Source organism: Sinocyclocheilus grahami, unplaced genomic scaffold, assembly GCF_001515645.1.
Source record: "Sinocyclocheilus grahami isolate Dianchi unplaced genomic scaffold, SAMN03320097.WGS_v1.1 scaffold707.1, whole genome shotgun sequence".
Classification (NCBI taxonomy): Eukaryota; Metazoa; Chordata; class Actinopteri; order Cypriniformes; family Cyprinidae; genus Sinocyclocheilus; species Sinocyclocheilus grahami.
The window spans coordinates 174556-192647 of record NW_015505886.1 but is presented as its reverse complement, the minus strand read 5'-3'; the positions used below and the strand labels follow the sequence as shown (position 1 = coordinate 192647).

The 18092-nt window shown below is 35.6% G+C and overlaps 1 protein-coding gene across 2 annotated transcripts; it reads right to left on the bottom strand.

Moving 5' to 3' along the window:
- Positions 1–739: 739 nt before the first annotated feature.
- On the bottom strand, positions 740–14878 carry dhtkd1 (dehydrogenase E1 and transketolase domain containing 1). Of its 2 annotated transcripts, XM_016244011.1 has the most exons (18): positions 14814–14869; positions 14587–14782; positions 14218–14370; positions 10377–10588; positions 10040–10234; positions 8129–8398; positions 7791–7962; positions 6597–6795; positions 6198–6510; positions 5892–5976; positions 4888–5027; positions 4467–4617; positions 4242–4348; positions 3315–3479; positions 3144–3226; positions 2556–2725; positions 1530–1615; positions 740–1388 (listed from the first exon to the last, which is right to left on the bottom strand). In XM_016244011.1, the coding sequence occupies exons 1-18, from the start codon at positions 14823–14825 to the stop codon at positions 1287–1289; spliced, it is 2811 nt and encodes a 936-aa protein (XP_016099497.1). In that variant the 5' UTR covers positions 14826–14869; the 3' UTR covers positions 740–1286. The 2 variants fall into 2 exon arrangements, with proteins under 2 accessions (XP_016099497.1, XP_016099498.1); XM_016244012.1 differs by having other exon boundaries at positions 14587–14878.
- Between the last annotated feature and the right edge of the window lie 3214 nt (positions 14879–18092).

Genomic DNA, 18092 nt, shown 5'->3' with positions numbered 1-18092 from the left:
AAAATGTTATATAAATCAGTTGAACGAAGCAGAAATTTCGGGGCTGAAAAATTCTCTCATTTTTCAAGGAAAAAGCTTTAAAGACAAATAGAAAAAGTATAACAAATGAACACTTAAGTGTAGGCCTATATTTGGGATGTTTTCTTCTTTCCTAAGAAAGAAGACGTGTTAAGGAAACAAAATAGCTCAAAATCTCATAATTGACTAGTGCATGAAAAAAAGCTTGTCTTAATTAATATTAACAGCTTAATAAAAAGCTTCTGTCTTAATTAATATGAACAGCTTAATATTCCAAAGCCAAAAACACAGTAATGCTGTTAAAATACTAAATTACCTACTTCTGCTTTTTATGAATTAACTTAAAGGTTATAATTTTTTCACGAATGTCTAAAAGAAACATTGTAATTCATTTGAATTGATTGATTAAGAATGAATATACTAAACGACAGACAAACAGGTTTAATTATTAATATTTTGCTTTGCATGATGAATATATGTTAAAGGTAAATGATCAACTTTTTTTTTCATTACTATTTATTAGATTTTTTATCTCCAGAATAAGTACTCAAGTACAAATTCAGTTACATCCACACAACACTGTGACTACTGAAAACAATTCATATAATTCAAAATGATAAATTGGATTGGATGGGTTTATCATGGGTAAACATTCACAACTTTGCGTACAAAGCTCGAGCTCGTTGTTTTTTAGTTGTTTTCAATTAATACTTTCACTTCGTAAACACGTAACAATCGATTCTTTATTGATATTTCCCACTGATTCTACATTCATCTGGAAAGAGTTGATTCCAAGCATCCCTTAATTCACATGCACACATTTAATGCACCAGTGATTTGATCGTGAGCCACTACCAGTTCACAACATGATATTCATCTCATCGCTGCAACGATAATCATTTATATTCTCTTCGTTGCCTCCATTCAGTCTTCCGCCCTCTGCACGTATATCAAATTACATTTAAAAGTGCTTCAAAAACATTTTCTACATTACTTCTATACAATAAAACATTTTTTGTGCCAAATATTACTTTGAAATATCAATTATGATATATTGATAAACTGATTTAGATGTCAGTAAGAAATATTCAGCCAACAGATGTTCCCTTGTACCTAATAAAGGGACGCATTAAACAGTCAAACCTGCAATATGCCTCTGTTTAGCACTCAGGCTACAAACAGAGCTTGGCGTTTGTTGTCAGTGTACCAGTCAGAGCTTGTTTGCTACAATAAGACGATCATTTCTTGAAGTTGATGGTTGCGTGGTTTCAGGAGAAAGACCCGGTCAGGATGGCTTCATGCTGCTGATGGTGGAGAGTACCGATGCCCACGGCAGGAGCGGGTAATACTGGTCTGCTGACTGATCTCAACTGAGGAAACAAATGACGAGATCAGCATCAATCATTTTGCAATAAATCAGTGTTAATTTGACGAATGTCATGATTTTAAGCTAAGAGGCGATCAAGGCATTAGCTAAGAGGCCCTCTATTAGCTGAAGTGGTGAACCTGACCTTGCAGGCTAACTGTTTTTCAAATCTGGGTGATACAAATGACCAGCAGCCCATGTTCTGTGGCTCCTCTTGACTCCAGATAAACTCTGTAATGGAAAAGGAAAATATATAATGTGATATAATATAATAAATACATTTGTTTCCAATAGTGTTTGCTATTTGCATGTTCACAACTAGCAACACAACACTGTAATAGGAAATAAATATACAAAACTGTTCAAAGGTTTGGGTAAAAAAAAAAAAAAAAAGTCAGTCAGATTTTTTTACAAATAATATGTATTTTTATTTATCAAAGATGCATTCAATAGATTAAAAGTGATATTAAAAGAAATTTTTAATGTTTCGAAAGATTTTGTGTTCTTTTAATTTTCTATTCATCAAGAAAAAAACGAATATACATCAGTTTGCACAATAATATTAAGGAGTTCAAGCCTGTTGTCTGTATATTAAACTGTTTTCAACATCGATAATAAGAAAATGTTTCCTGAGCACAAAATCAGCATATTTCTAAAAGAATTAGGAGCTGCTTAAAATTCAGCTTTGCCACTACACGAATAAATTACATGTTAAAATATATTCAAATAGAAAAGTTATTTTAAACGGTAAATTATCTTTTACTTCATTTTTTAAATACTTCAAATAAATACGGCCTTTGTGAGCATGAGACTTTTTTTTTTTAAATCTGACACCAAATTGAATTGAATTGAAATTTTGAATGTTATTGTGTGTGTAATAAACATAAATATCAGGTAAAACTGTATTTTTATTAATCAGATTCAACTATTTTTAAATAATTATATTTCATTAAATAACGAAAAACATCATTTTGTATTTACTTTTTCATCTGTGTAGTGTGTAGTTTATGAATATTAACATTTCCGAAGCACCTCTGCATTGGGAACACATTTACAATTCCTTACAAAGGCCCCTCACAGAGCAACTGCCACTGAACCAAAGAAACACATGCTAATTAAGACAATGAATAGACTGTTCCATGAATAAAAGATGCGTATATGAGCAACTCACCTTTGGCGTTTGTGTATTTATTTAGCTCCTGTTGCAAGGCTTCTGTGGGGAAAGGACACAGTTCCTCCACCCTGATCAGCGCTGTGTTTTTTTCTGCCTCTGGTAACGTCTCTCTATGTTTCAGCAGGGCGTAGTAATGTTTACCTGAGCAAAACAGAATCCGCTGCACACTGCAAGACGAGCAAAAGATAGTTTTTTTTTTTGGAAAGAAAATACTTTTATTCAGCAAGGATGCATTAAATGATTTAAAGTGACAGTAAAGACGTTTACATTATTACAAAAAAAAAATCCTATTTCAAATAAATGCTGTTTTATTAGCAGCACAATTGATCATAAGAAATGTTTCTCGAGCAGCAAAACAGCATATTATAATGATTTCTGAAGGATTATGTGACACTGAAAAGACTGGAGTAACGATGCTACAAATTCAGCTTTGCATCACAGGAATAAATTACATTTTAGAAAATGCTCAAATAAACAAATAGATATTTTAATTTACAATAATATTTCACAATATTACTCTATTTTTCATCAAATAAATGGTGAGCATAAGACACGTGTTTTAAAAAAGTGACTGAATGAAGATACCTTGCATGGTTTACAGAAGTATCACCAATGACAGGCTTAAAGGAAGTTCCTGGTCCCATATCAGCCAAGCTTGACACTGCCCCCTAGTGCAAAAAAGAGGTGAATATTCCTTATTAAAACAACAACAACAACAACAAAATCATATAAATTATCGTTATATCTTTAACGCACAGAAAAGCGCAGCAGAGTCTTCGGAGAGGCCACGATCAGCGGCTTCCTGAAGTTTCTAATCATTTGTCTCCGCAAAAGATGGAAGTACTGAGCTGGTAGGGTAGGATTGACCACTCCCATGTTCACCGTGTCACCGTCCACACCTTCCTCTTTACTGTCACAGAGCTGCAGGACGAAGAGAGTGCAATTATGCAATTATTATGCAGAAGATTTAGTCTGTACTTTTCCTGTAAGAGAGCATGCATTAAAGGGTTAGTTCACCCAAAAATGAAAATTAGCATGTGTTTTACTTACCCTTGAAGCATCCTAGTTATCTATCATACGCGGATCCGTTCCGGCGGAAGGAGTATGATGTATGCACAGCGCACGCGCCTCTGAGATATGCTAGTCTTGCGAGTTTGTTTAATCGGAGCAAAGGAAGCAAAGTTTCCTTACTTTAGCAAAGTAAAAACTTACTTTGCAAATCTTCGGTTTGTACTTCTAATCTCGTGACCGGCGTTTCGTTTTGTTCACTCGCCGCATTCGTCACTAATCACGCAACGCCGCGCGTCTTACGTCATCCGCCGGAACTGCTTCAGTGGATGACAGTCAGCGGAAGTGAGAGAAAAGTGTTTATTACGTTTGAAATATGGATATTTTTCTTGCAAAAACTCATGGATTCGCTACAAGGGGCCTTTATTCATCCCCCGGAGCCGTCTGCGGCACATTTTATTATGAATGCGCGAGCTTTATTTGACGACTTGTGGACTGTTCAACTGCAGCACCCGCTGAGTGCCATTAAACAGCTTGAAAGATCAAAGACTATTTTTAATATAACTCTGACTGGATTCGTCTGCAAGAAGAAAGTCATATACACCTAGGATGCTTCGAGGGTAAGTAAAACACAAGCTAATTTTCATTTTTGGGTGAACTAACCCTTTAACTCGCCTGTAAGAAGCGTTCGATTCGGCAAGACGAATGCTCTGGTCCGGCTCCATCGTATCCGTGTGGCAGTAAGATGACCAATCCACTCTGCAGGAGCCATTTCGCCTCACCTAAAGAAGTTTTGCCACAAAACAGGATTTAGGCTCTAAAGATGTATTTATCCATTTGACATTAATTTGTGCAAATTATACTGTGATCCTTAGTATTTGATTGCATTTTTTTTTTTACCTCCAGAGAGGAAAGTGTCAAATATTATCTGGGCACCGTTGAAGAAATCTCCAAACTGAGCCTCCCAGATGGGCAGCAGTCTAGGCTGAGCAATGCTCATTCCATACTCAAACCCCAGAACAGCTTCCTCAGAAAGAGCACTGTTGCACACCTGCGAGAACACACACACAACATAATTATATGCAGTAAAATGTGCTGGCTTAAAGAATCGAAACAGCAAGCCACCCAGCTCAGGAATGAAGAGCAGCTGGTGTATTGAGTTACAATACAAAGCTATCACATTACATTCCATCAACCAAACAGCATAATCTAAAATGTAATGTTAAAACACATATTAAAAAAGTGATAAATTATTGCAGCAATGCATAACTCATGTTTGCAGTACACTGTGCACGTTGTGTCCGTGTCTGATTTGGCTCACCTCCAAGTGGCCTTTCTGGATAGAGTTGATGTGATTGAGGGGGATGTACATGTCGTTGGTTTCCTGACACACAACCATAGCGTGACGCTGACTGAACGTACCCCGGCCAACATCCTGACCACTGATACGGATATTAAATCCTGCATTAAATACATATAAAAATAGGTTTTTGAAACTTTTTGATGTTAACATATTTTCATGTACACCGATGATCCAAAGTTTAGGGTCAGTAGGATGTTTTTTTCTGAAAGACATTATTCTACGAGGATGCATTAAATGGATAAAAGTGACTTTTACATTATTATAAAAGAGTTCATTATTATAAAAGATAACTTTTTTTTTGAACTTTTTATTCATCCATCAAAATATTAAGCAGAACAACTGTTTATAACACTGATAATTATAAGAAATGTTCCTTAAACATATTAGAATGATTTCTGGAGGGTCATGTGACACTGAAGACTGGAATAATGATGCTGAAAATTCAGCTTTGCAATCATATTTCAGAATATTATTATATATATGAATCAAATAAATACAGCATAAGATGGTTCATTATGGTTCACATAAGATACATCTTTAAGCCGACCACAAACTTTTGAACGTTAGTGTAGAATTCATTTAAAAAGTTTAAAAAGGTAGAAACAGTACATTTGCAAAACATTATTGACTTTTATATTATCATTAAACTCAAGAACAAGGAGTTCGAAATGATTAAAATATTATGTGGAAAATATTTAGTTTGTATTAAGCTGACAAAGAATCCTTTCTAATAGAGTACAGTTAAATAAATGATCTGTTATATAAGGAATATAAATTCTAAACCTATAAAATGCATTATTTTTCACAATAAATATTGTCCAAAATTGTCTTAAAATAACCAGTGAACAACCTAGAGGTAACAATGATTAGGGGAAAAATCTGTATACAGAGACACTGAAAGCACAAATTATTCTGTTAATGTTCATTTTAACAGTGCAAGGAAGGAGAAATTAACACTTTACCCTGGCACAGCATTGAGCCAAACGCCAAGGCTTCTGCTGTGGACCAGTCCAATTTTGTGCCCTCTTCCAGTTTCTGCAGGCGTGCCTGTGACAAAATAAAACATTTGTTTAGGTTTGTTCAAATCAAATAGACTGCATCAATTCTTTACCGAGAAACCTATTTTTGAAGAGCCGTTCACATATATTGTTACAGATATTCCTACCGTTACATAATACATGCATAGAAGTTAAACCTCTCAATGGTCATGCTTCTTTTTTTTTTTTACCAAATGCCATAAAAGATCAAGCGAGATGTTCTTTCAATACCTGCACATGTGTCTTTCTCAGATGACTGTGCAGTTGTATCTCCTCAGGTATGTCTACTGATTTGGCTCCTACGAACTGCAGCAGGGGCAGCGCTATGCCTGTGTCCCAGAACGAGACTCTATTCTGGGGCTCCACCAGGTCTCCCCAGCGCCCCTGGAGGTTGGTGGGCGGAGGGCTGTAGAGTGTCATGTTGTTCAGCCGGTCGTTGAGCATAGCGTAATAGGTGGTCTTGATCTGACCACACTCTTCCTCTGTCATCAGACCCTCAGCGATGAGCTGGTCGGCATACGAATCAGGGATACTTTTTCTCGACCTAGAATGGCAATGAAAAGATGAAAATTAAATGAATTTGGAAAAGAAATGTGAATTTGCGAAACCGTGACTGTTAGAGGTACCCACCGAATAATTGTATACATTGCGGGGTTTGTGAAAAAGGGCTCGTCCATCTCATTGTGCCCCCACTGGCGGTAACAAAGCAGGTCTATAATAACGTCTTTTCTGAAACGACGCTGGTATTCCACGGCCAGCCGGGTCGCCCTGAGGACCTCCTCAGCGTCATCGCCATTCACATGGATTATTGCACATCCCACCATTTTACCTGAACAGCAACAAACAGAATTGCAAAAATGTTGTTTAGTTTTTTAATGTTATTTTACTTCAGCTAGTTTCCAGGTAAACATTTCTAATTTTTATTTAGTTTAATTTGATGTACTAAAACAACTGAAAATGAAATTAAAACAAAAAAAAACTATATAGAAATAAAAAATACCTAATAAAAATGACAAAAACACAAAATTGCAAAAACTTTTAACTAAAATTAAAATAAAAACATAAAATATAAAAACTATTCAAATATAAAACATTAAAATATACAAGATAAAAACTAAACTAAAACTTCTATATTATTATTTAAATTATAAATAATAATAACAATAATAATAATAACAACAACGTATATAAATAAATGCCATTCCAGCATCTGTGGCTATTTTCATGGCAAGAAATATTATGGCTGAACTATATCATGTTTTTTTACCATTTTTACTACGTATATAAATTAAATTATTAATAATAATACATTTAATTTTCTTAATTAAATTAAAGAAATATCATTATTGCACTAATACTACTGTATTGTCATAAAAATATTACTATTATTATTAGTAGTAATAATAATAATAATAATACTTTTATTTTAATGAACATAAATAAAATTACAATCCTAATATTATCGGCAGTCTTAATTTATTTGCTTCTAAATTATTTTTATCAAACTATTATTTTAAACTGTAGAAAGACCTTTCAAGGTGCGGTCACATTTGCCATTGTTGGGTGAATTTATATTATAATAACACCACAATCCTATTATTAGGATTGCAAAATGTGATTGAAATGTAACCTGCACAATTATTTCATTTATCTCAAATAATTGGATTCAGTTTAAATAACCACAACGAGACAATTAAGAAACAACCACGACAGGCCAATCTCAAGTCATACATCTCAGGTTGGAAAATATGGAAATCTATGTACAGTGGAAAAAAAATAAATAAACAAAAATATCAATCAGTCACACCCCTTACAAATACATACCAACATCACTACAGTACAGAGATGATCGGCCCCTCTCTGAGGGAGTGGTGTAGCCCACTTGATTGTTCACGATGAGGTGGATGCTTCCACCTACTCTAAAATGGGGGAGATTTGACAGGGTGAAGTTCTCGGTTACTATGCCTTGGCCTGAAAATGAAGCATCGCCGTGAACCTGTACATAACAGATAAAGAACTGTAATGTTATAACATTACCACAACTACTACATACATATTAGCATGGTGTATAATGTTAAAGCTAGTGAATTTCCTAATCCGGAAGCTAAAACATAACTAAAACAAGACATCCTAAAATTGATTGATTGATCTCTGCTCGGGACCTGCAGGCAGATGACTTTGTCTCCAGGTCGTGCATGAGGGTCAGTTGAGTAATCGCCGTCCTGTTTGACTTGCTGACGGCCACGAGTCTTTCCTTGCGTCACGGGGTTGATGGCCTCCAGGTGGGAGGGGTTAGGCAGCATAGTGACATGGAGAGGGTGTCCCGCCCCAAAGTCCAGCTCCACCGTGGAGGTCAAATGAGACAGCACGTCTCCAATAGAGGGAGAGTTCTCCGGAAACTCGCTGAGACCCCTCATCTTACGGAACATGAGCTGAGAGCGAGAAATTAAGAAGTATTTGGTTCGTCAAAAGCTTAATAATGGCTGCAGGCAATGACTCAATAATAATGTTCTCCCAAAACTTGCCGTTACAAAATAAACTGTCATTTCTTGAAGAATGAGTCTATTTATGTGGAATGAGGAGGTGGAGATTGTGACTCAGAGGATTAGATGTGAAGAAGAAACAATGAGTGAGGAATTAAACCAAGATGGCATAAACATGACTGACAAGGAAGAAAAACAAGGAATCGATTCCAAACCGAAGATGTGCATGCAAACACAATTTTAAGGGGAAAATCACGCAAAAATGTAAATTCTGTTATCATTTACTCCCCCTCATGTCGTTCCAAACCTCTAGGACTTTCTTTATAACATAAAAGAAGATATTTTGAGAAATGTCACAGAGTTTTTTTGCCCATATAATGGAAGTCAATGGTAACCAAAACTGTTTGGCTACCAACATTATTCAAAATATCTTCTTTTATGTTCCACAGAAGAAAGAAATTCATACAGGTTTGAGTAAATAATGAGAGAATTCACATTTTCGTGTGAACTATCCCTTTAAGAGTCATCACATACAACAAATTAGCAAAACAAGATCAGTAGTGAAAATAATTAATATAGTATGTTTCCATTACAAACATATAAGTTTACCAGCATAACATTTACATGAATTTTAAATTGATATGTGCCACTGAGTAATTATTGTGACTTCATTGGTGAAGAATTTATTTTATTCATGCTATTTTAGCAGATAGTACTGTAGAGAATGACAGGAAAGCGTGGGTGGAGAGTTGGCAACAGGATTGGCAAAGGACCGCGAGTCAGGACTTGAACTCAAGTCCCCAGAGATGCAATTGCATTATATGTCATTGCGCAAACCACTAGACTTTCAGTGTCGAAATGTGAATTAATTACTCACCCTCACGTCGTTCCAAACCCGTAAGACCTTCGTTTATCTTCGGAACACAAATTAAAATATTTCTGATGAAATCCGAGGGTTTTAGAAAGGTAGTAAGGACATTGTTAAAATAGTCCATGTGACATCAGTGGTTCAACCTTAATTTTATGAAGCTACAACTCTCGTGAACGCACATCGAAGACTGACATGGAAGAGAAGAAATTGATTAATTATTATTGTTTTCTTTGAGCACAAAAGTATTCTCGTAGCTTCATAACATTACGGTTGAACCACTGATGTCACATGCACTATTTTAATGATGTCCTTACTACCTTTCTGGGCCTTGAATGTGGTAGTTGCGTTGCTGTCTAATGCAGGGCCAGAAAGCTCTTGGATTTCATCAAAAATATGCTAATTTTTGTTCCAAAGATGAACGAAGGTCTTACAGGTTTGGAACAACATGAGGGTGAGTAATTAATGACATAATTTTCATTTTTGGGTGAACTATCCCTTTAACTAAAGCACCTTTAAATGCTACCTTTAGTATATAAAAACACATTGTTTTAATATACTAAAACGGTTTATCTCCAGGATTAAATACCCACATTTTCAATGTGTTCTCCATCTGTAGACTGTATATATCTGACTTGATATGTTACAGCAGCATGCTGCCTAGACATGCTTTAAACTGTAATCTACATACAGAAAATATAGCCAGAAGAATAAGAATCAACCTCTGGAGGGAACTGCAGTAGTCCGGTAAGCAGGTTGAGACGTCCGCGGTGAGGCATTCCCATGACCATGTCTGTCACTCCACTGTACGCCGAAGAGCGGAAGAGCTCGTAGAAAAATCCCATCATGCTCTCTGCTCCCTCACCTCCATATCGTTTGACAGTGGCAAACTTGGTGGCTAAAAAGTGGTCAAATTCCTTTTTAAAAGAGAACACAAGAGACGTACATTTGCTGATGCCAGTGGAATCAAGTGGGTAATGATTTACATGCTATTCAAAGTGTAACAGGCATCCTGACACATTCAAAATAAAAGTGACTAAATGCAAACTGTTGTGTTACCTGTGATTCAAGCATCAGTTTAGCCAGCTGTCTCCTCTCCTCTGTCGAAAACGCCTCTTTCTTGAGTTCCTCAAATCGGTCTGCAAACCACTCTCTTTCCTGCAAGCTCTGGAGCTGAGTGGTCTCCACTGAGATTCTCCCACAGTATGTTCTCTCCAGATAGGCCACCACCTCTTCTGAGGTCGCCTCGGCTTTGCCAAAATGCCGCAATCCTGCAATAAAGACAAGAAGAAATGTAAGGAACTAAATGGGCCAAATTAAAGGAGTGTTATTTAAAAATATACTGTGGTAAATACAACTCAACCTCAGCAGCAAATTGCCAAATCATCATCATATTAGGACATTGCATAGCAGATACAGATTCATCAGACATTATCCTACTATCACTTTATACAACTTAAAAAATAAAAAAATAAAAAGACTAAAATTGAATATACAACACTATAAAATATTCTTCAAGTGTACTTGTGATAAAAACTTAAAGGGGTCATATGATGCTTTTTTAAAAATCATTATTTTGTGTATTTGGTGTAACAGAATATGTTAACATGCTTTAATGTTCAAAAAACACATTGTTTTTCAAATACTGTACATTATTGTAGGTCTTCTATGCCCCGCCTCTCTCAAACGCTTCGTTTTCTACAAAGTCCCTCCTTCCGACAAGCGCAGTCTGCTCTGATTGGCCAGCTGACCCAGTGCATTGTGATTGGCCGAACCCTCGTCAGAAATGTAACGGCCCTTACCATAATCGCGAGCTTCATCTTTCAAAATAAATGTAAAGACAGAGCCTGAAAGGGGAACAGTCTCGTGACAGACACAGTGATGAGTATGTGTTTGCAGTACACAAGCCACGGTTAAGACAGCTGACGCCACTGTGATGTGTCTTACTCTCTCTGTCTAGCACGCTCTCTCTCTCTCTCTCTAGCGCACTCTCTCTAGCGCTCTCTCTCTCTCTCTCTCGCTCTCTCTAGCTCTCTCTAGCTCGCTCGCTCACGCGCACACACACACACACACACACACGATGCGCAAAACTCCGCATTTGAACAGTCAATAGCAAATACTTAAACCAATAACAAAACAGTAGCTGATTCAGAAGCGCCAGATTGTCATAGCAAAGTCAGAATTACCTCCTCTCCTAGGTTCACGAAACGGTCGTCATAAAATGCATTGCTGTTCTGTTGTAAGTAATCTTAAAGATTCCCAAATGCATCTACTTCCGGAAGGCCAAATAAAGTGCTTTTGCTTTTGCCTAGAAACACACAGCGTCTCCCTGACATGCTGCTTCAACACTAACTGCGGTTACTGAAACCACGCCTTCTTTCTTTGCGTACACATTTGGGTGGCATTATGCAAATATTTCCACATAGTGAGGTAGATATGTGGGGGCGTGTTAGAACGAGTCGTTTTAGGGGGGCGTGGCAGAGTCTTAACTTTGATAAAGAATATCTCTTTGGTTTTGAGACTTTAGTCTTTCCAACTTCAGGGATCTTATCTATGCACAATCAGCTTGTAACACTCCAAAGAGAAAGGAAAACTTGAAATCGCATCATATGACCCCTTTAAAATTGTCACAGAAAATAATTGTAACTAATATCTTAGTTTAGAAAAAAAGTGTAGGCCTATTTACAGTAATAGACTTACAATGAGAGTGTATGGGCAAGAAATTGCACAGATAAAAACATTAAAATACATATTTTTTAGGGCTGGGCAAGTTAATGTTATTATTATCGCTTAAAAGTTAACGTTAACTTTTAATGTTAAAGTTATTATCGCGTTAACGCATTAATTGATTAATGCCGACAATTATTTTATCGCGCATTAACGCAGTTTTTTATAATATAGTTTTTTTACTCAGATGCAGCCGAGTTAGTTAAATAATTTGCAGCTTTACTCGCAAACTACATTTCCTGTTCATCAATAAGGTGAGAACCAGAGCCATTATAAACCTAAATATACTTGATTGAATTAAATTGAAAAGTGTAGTGTACTAGTAGTAATAGTATATGTTTGCGGTCGTAATGATGACAACAGCGCACACAAAACAGTATTTGATCCGTGCTCTGGCGCGGTTAGCGCTCACACTGCATGCGTACCGCGCCCGAGCCCAACCGAACCATGCCCTGGCCCACCTCTTCCAACCGAGCCAGGGCCGGCTAAACGAATCACGCCCGAGCGCAGCACGGAGCACTCACACTAGTCAAACAAACTGGGCTTTGGGGGTCAAACGTGCTCGGGCACGGTTCAAAATGCCTAGTGTGAGTACACCCTTATTCTCCCACATCCTGCACACACAAATCTCTACCCACCCGCACCCAAACTCGCCCATCCAGTGTTGTCCCGCTCCGCACTCTGTTGCGCTGGGTCCCACGGGAGTGTAGATCTCTAATCGGAAGATGCCTGTTATAATGTTATGACCGAGGCTCTGGACTCTGAGCATAACTTGCTTTTCTGTAACAAGCTATAAAATATTTTCTATAAAAACGTTAATGCCCTGGCAGTGGCAAATAGCTTTGGTTTTATATTTAATTTGATTACATTTTTTAATTTGAGATTTACAATAAATATTTTAACTGCTACAATATAAAAGGAATACTGCTGTAAAAAAGCACCTTATTTGTTTAAAGTGTTTGCAAACCAACTGTTATTGCACTTTTGTTCATATAGCAGCACTTTTAAATGAAAAGTGCACAATACACTACTTTTGAATTCATTATTAAATTGTGCATTACAATGTGATTAAACGCAGAAAATCATGCGATTAAAAAGAAATTTAATCGTTGCCCAGCACAATTTTTTTTTCTAAAGTATAGCCACAACCACACATAAAAAAGCTATACATATTTAATAAATTATGTTATAGACTTTTAACATTACAAGCTAACATAATAATAAAAATAAATAATTAATAATAATAATAATAAAAGTTCTTCTTCTGTCATATTAATATATAATCACAACATTTGGGGTCAAATAGTCCAGCCCTCTAAATTATCACAGCAAACTTAAATAGCATTTTAAATTGCAATCACATTTTTCATCTTAAATAAAGAAATAAATAAATTAGTGCTGTCAAACGATTAATCGCAATTAATCGCATCCAAAATAAAAGTTGTTTACATAATATATGTGTATACGGCGTGTATTTATTATGTATATATAAATACAAACACATGCATGTATAGATTTAAGAAAAATATGTTATGTTTATATATTAAATGTATTTATATATATTATAAAATGTAAATATATAAATGAATATACACATGTAAATATTTTCAAAATATATACTGTATATGTGTGTGTATTTATATACATAATAAATATACACAGTACACACACACATATATTATGTAAACAAATACTTTTATTTTGGATGCGATTAATCGTTTGACAGCACTAAAATAAATAAATAAATAAACAATTAGGTAAAAAAAAAATATTGATAAAAATAACTAAAAAAAATAATCAAAAATTCTATGAATAAAATAGATTAAAAAAATTATAGCATAATTAAAATAATAACGTTATTATAAAACATTACGTGCGTTAATAAATACAAGAGTGCGCATTTATGCATTTAAACCCTAATACCTTTCCCCTAACTAATTTCCCTTCCTTACTCAAGTTAATGCCATTACTGTAGTGTAAACCCATTTCTGCACAAAACTGAACATGTGGAAAATATTTCTTGTGCTAATCATGAAATATAGCCTAAGTCTTAAATTTTCACATGTTCTTTACCCGCCTTTGAACCCGGAACATACGTTTAGTAATACGTAAGAGGTATTTTACGACCAACTTCAAAATGATGCAAGTTACCAGGAAACAAGCAGAAACTCACTAGTGGTGTTGAGGACTCCATGAACGGCTCCATTCAACAGGCCGATCTCCGGCACGCTGTCCAGCACAGGAGTGTGGGGGAGTAAGGGGTTAATTTGAGCTACTTTGTGTCCATGTGCTCGATAGGCCTCCACCAGTCTCGCCAGCCCGTGATCTGTTTACATCAGACAGCCAGCGAATGCGGCTTGTAATACACTGCCACACTCCAAATGTTACAGCATTGCAGGTTTTGCTTCGCATCTCTAATGTTTTTGCTGGTTTAAGAATGCATCGTTAAGAAGTAAGACGCTATCGTTATATGGGTCTCTAAAGCATGAACATTATAATAACACAGACAATATTAGAGGCAGGTTACTGTTAAGTTATCAACCTTGGTTAAGCGCGGAGATCTGCGGAAGCCCAGCATCTTTCTCCGGAATCTCTCTCGGTCTGAAACCATAGACTCCTCGCTGAGTGTGGTATAAACTCGCTAAAAACGGCCGTGTGGCACCGAAGGAACGGTGCAACAGTCGATGTAGGTTTATAAGCATAATGCCCGCTGACATGGCGGAAATAAATAAAATAGACTCCGATAAAAGACGATAGAAAGTGTCCCTATGAGCCACGCATTCTAGCGCGCAGCCATAACAAACGATAGCGGCGTCCGTGAATGAATCACTCTTGTGAGTCGAATCTTTTCAATGAATCAGTCTGAATGAACGACTCGTTCACGAAACGGATAGAATCCGAATCAACAACTAAGCCAGAGCGTTTACATTGACATTTGATCTGTAATTATGTTTCATAACACAAAAAGTCTGAATTTAAATGGTTATTTTATCGGTTAAAGGTCACTGTTAATGCAAAATCCAATCAGCAGGTCTATATTTTTGTACACTGATTTGCCTTTTCATGCAAGCGGCATTTGTAATGTGCGCATGTCTGCTAACTTAAAACACTTATGACTTCAAATATCACACAAATGTGTTGTTTTGTTGTTAGAATAAGCTTGTTTTTTATTGTTATTAGGCTACACAGTATCTCACTGCTATCCATGTAAATGAACTCACTGACTGGTTAAACCGCGAAACAATGAACTCACCAACTCCTTAATCTGAAATTAAATCTGGTTTTAAATAACTGTGTTTTATTAGGTAAGTAATGGACACTTTAAAATACAATAAACAGCCTTATTGATCAAATTGTATATATAAAAACGCAATAAACTGTGATATAGGCGCACACCACGTGATGACGTAGGTAAAAGAATAGATGAATCGGTTCTTTTGAACCGGTTGTTTGAAATGAACTGTTCAAAAGAACCGATTCGAAACAATCAGTCGCACTGAGCATCACTAATGCACAGTGGCAGGTGGGAGGTGATGATTTGCTCATCGCCTATTGGTTGGAATTGAGGCTTTGGTTTGTAAGAGGGTTTGGATAGGTCAACTGGTTTATGTAGCAAACTTCCAGACAAATATTTTTGTGAACTGAGAGGTGTTTCTAAGAAGTTGAGGATGCTTATGACAAAGACAGTTTGTTTATTGGTGATACTGACTTACTTAAGGCCAACTGCACAACCAGATATAGAAAAACGTTGCAATAGGTGAAAGAGTGCCTATTGCGAAACTGTGTATTATGACATTTATACCAGAATTTACAGTAGCATGGAGGATTTGTTACAGATACTGATTAACCAAAATAGCGGGAACATCTCAGCAAAATGCATTTATTGCTATTTTTAACACATTAAAATACAAATAATATTTTGTGTTTATCTTCCAATTATTGTTTTCATTTTCAAGTTTGCAGTTTGTATCTCCCAGAAACATTCACCTCAAGGTCAGCAGACTGGTCACAGCATGGTGCCATGTTACTTTTGGATAAGATGTTGAGTTGACCTTTTTTACCAAGTCACCTGACAAGTTATTACGGATGGATGCCCCCTTTTCAATGTCCTTTCTGTACAATATCTGTAATCTCCTGGGTGCATTAACAATTTAAAGGTTAAAGAAGACAATAAAGAGAGAAAAAGAAAAACAATTACATACAGTAAGTACCGGTAATAATTAAAACAGCATTAGTAATTTTGCATTAGCAATTAAACATTGGGATGGGTGTTCTTTTATTTCTTTTATTATTCATTCATTCATTCATCCATTTATTTATTTATTTATAAGCAAATTGTGTTATAGAATCCAGTGGAACAATACAGAGTATAAAATCTTCCCACCCTAACACATACAATAAATTATTATTATTAATAATAATTAAAACACACACATACACAAATATGTACATATAGAAACATAATAATTGAATAAATAAAAATGACAGTCTTATTTTTAATACCAATAATGCACATTCGTTTTTTTAGTAACTATAATAGAATTTAAATATTATAATAAATATAATATACACATTTGTTCACCAGAGAAAGAAAGTTTAATATTTGTAATAGTCTTAATGTGTGTGTTTTTTTGGAGGCTGAAAGTGACTATTAAAAGGACAGTGTACACAATGAGAATTTTATTAAGAAGAGGGTACGTGTTGAAATGTTGAAATTACATGTAAAAATGTATTTGCTTTCTTGCTTTTATGCATTTATTTATTTTTACAATTTTCTAAACAGACACAGTCTTCTTTGGAATGTAAAATTGGGCCAGGATAATTATTAAATAAAAGTGATCTTGTTTTTATTTATTTATTTTTATGTATCTAAGTATTTATTTAGAACAAAATTGTTCAAATAATATTTTATATTTGGTGTTTCAATAATATTACAAAAACTTTGCTTCCACCTATAGGCAGACATAAGCATTGCAGGCTCTGACTGCTCAGAAATGGCATTACAAGTAGCCTACAGAAAAAAAATTTAAATAATGACCTTTATATCTAAACCGAAGGCACTTATATATTAGTCAATTTAGATCTGTATCAAAACTCTAAAATCTATTTTAATGAAATTTCTACAATTGCAAAGGGCTGGTGTATCTGGTCCCAACTTAAAGCTTCTCTAATGTAAAAATAAAAGCTTTTCTCATTAATCTATGAATTCTGAGCTACCCATAAGGCACAGTGAGATTGTGAGACTTCTCTGATATGTCATATGCATGTATTATTTCCCTTTCATAGGTCTGCGGTTGGGAGGCAGCACACAAATGTCCCCAAAATGCAACAAATCACCTCCTCCCTAGTCCAGCCTCCACGCGTACACGGTCATACACGCCTCCCAGGCAAATGTGCTCTGATTTTAGTCGTGCACCTCCTCCTCATCACCACATTGTCCTTTAAAAATGGACCCGGAGCAGTTCACAAGCTGAGCTCCAGCATAAACACAAGGTTACCTGCTGCTCATACAAATAGGACGCAGTGTGCATGACAAGCTGTTTTAACATTTATTCCTTTAAACTAACACAGATACAGCTACACCTTCTTAACTACTGGAAGGTTTTCTATTTTATTAGTTACTATGTTTGTATCACATTTGAGTCACTATTTATGGAAGCTTATTTCTGCCATAGAATAAAAAAAAGTTTATTTTTTCAGAATTCAGAGTTTTCCCCCCTGATTTCTCACTTTACATATTACAATGCAGTTTTTTGTTCCTGGCACAGACTTTTTTTCTCAGAATATAAGCTCACAATGGCAAGAAAAAATATACATATAAAAATAAAACAAGATAAATTGTGCAATTACTTTTTTTATTCTGTGATTAAATAAACTTCCTTACTTCTTACTTCTGAGTTAATATTTCACAGTTCAGACTTTTTTTTCATGCAATTGTGAGTTTATATCTCACAATTCTTTTTTCTCAGAATTGCAAGAAAAAAAGTCATAATTGTGAGAAAGAAACTCACAATAGCCCATATGTGGGACCGTACTCCCAGGGGCACG

Coding starts and splice junctions, on each gene's coding strand:
- dhtkd1 (XM_016244011.1), bottom strand. Junction 6,796..7,790: donor TCTGTACTGTAGTGATGTTG/GTATGTATTTGT, acceptor GTTGCTGTTCAG/GTAAAATGGTGGGATGTGCA. Junction 3,480..4,241: donor GAATCGAACGCTTCTTACAG/GCGAGTTAAAGG, acceptor TTCGTCCTGCAG/CTCTGTGACAGTAAAGAGGA.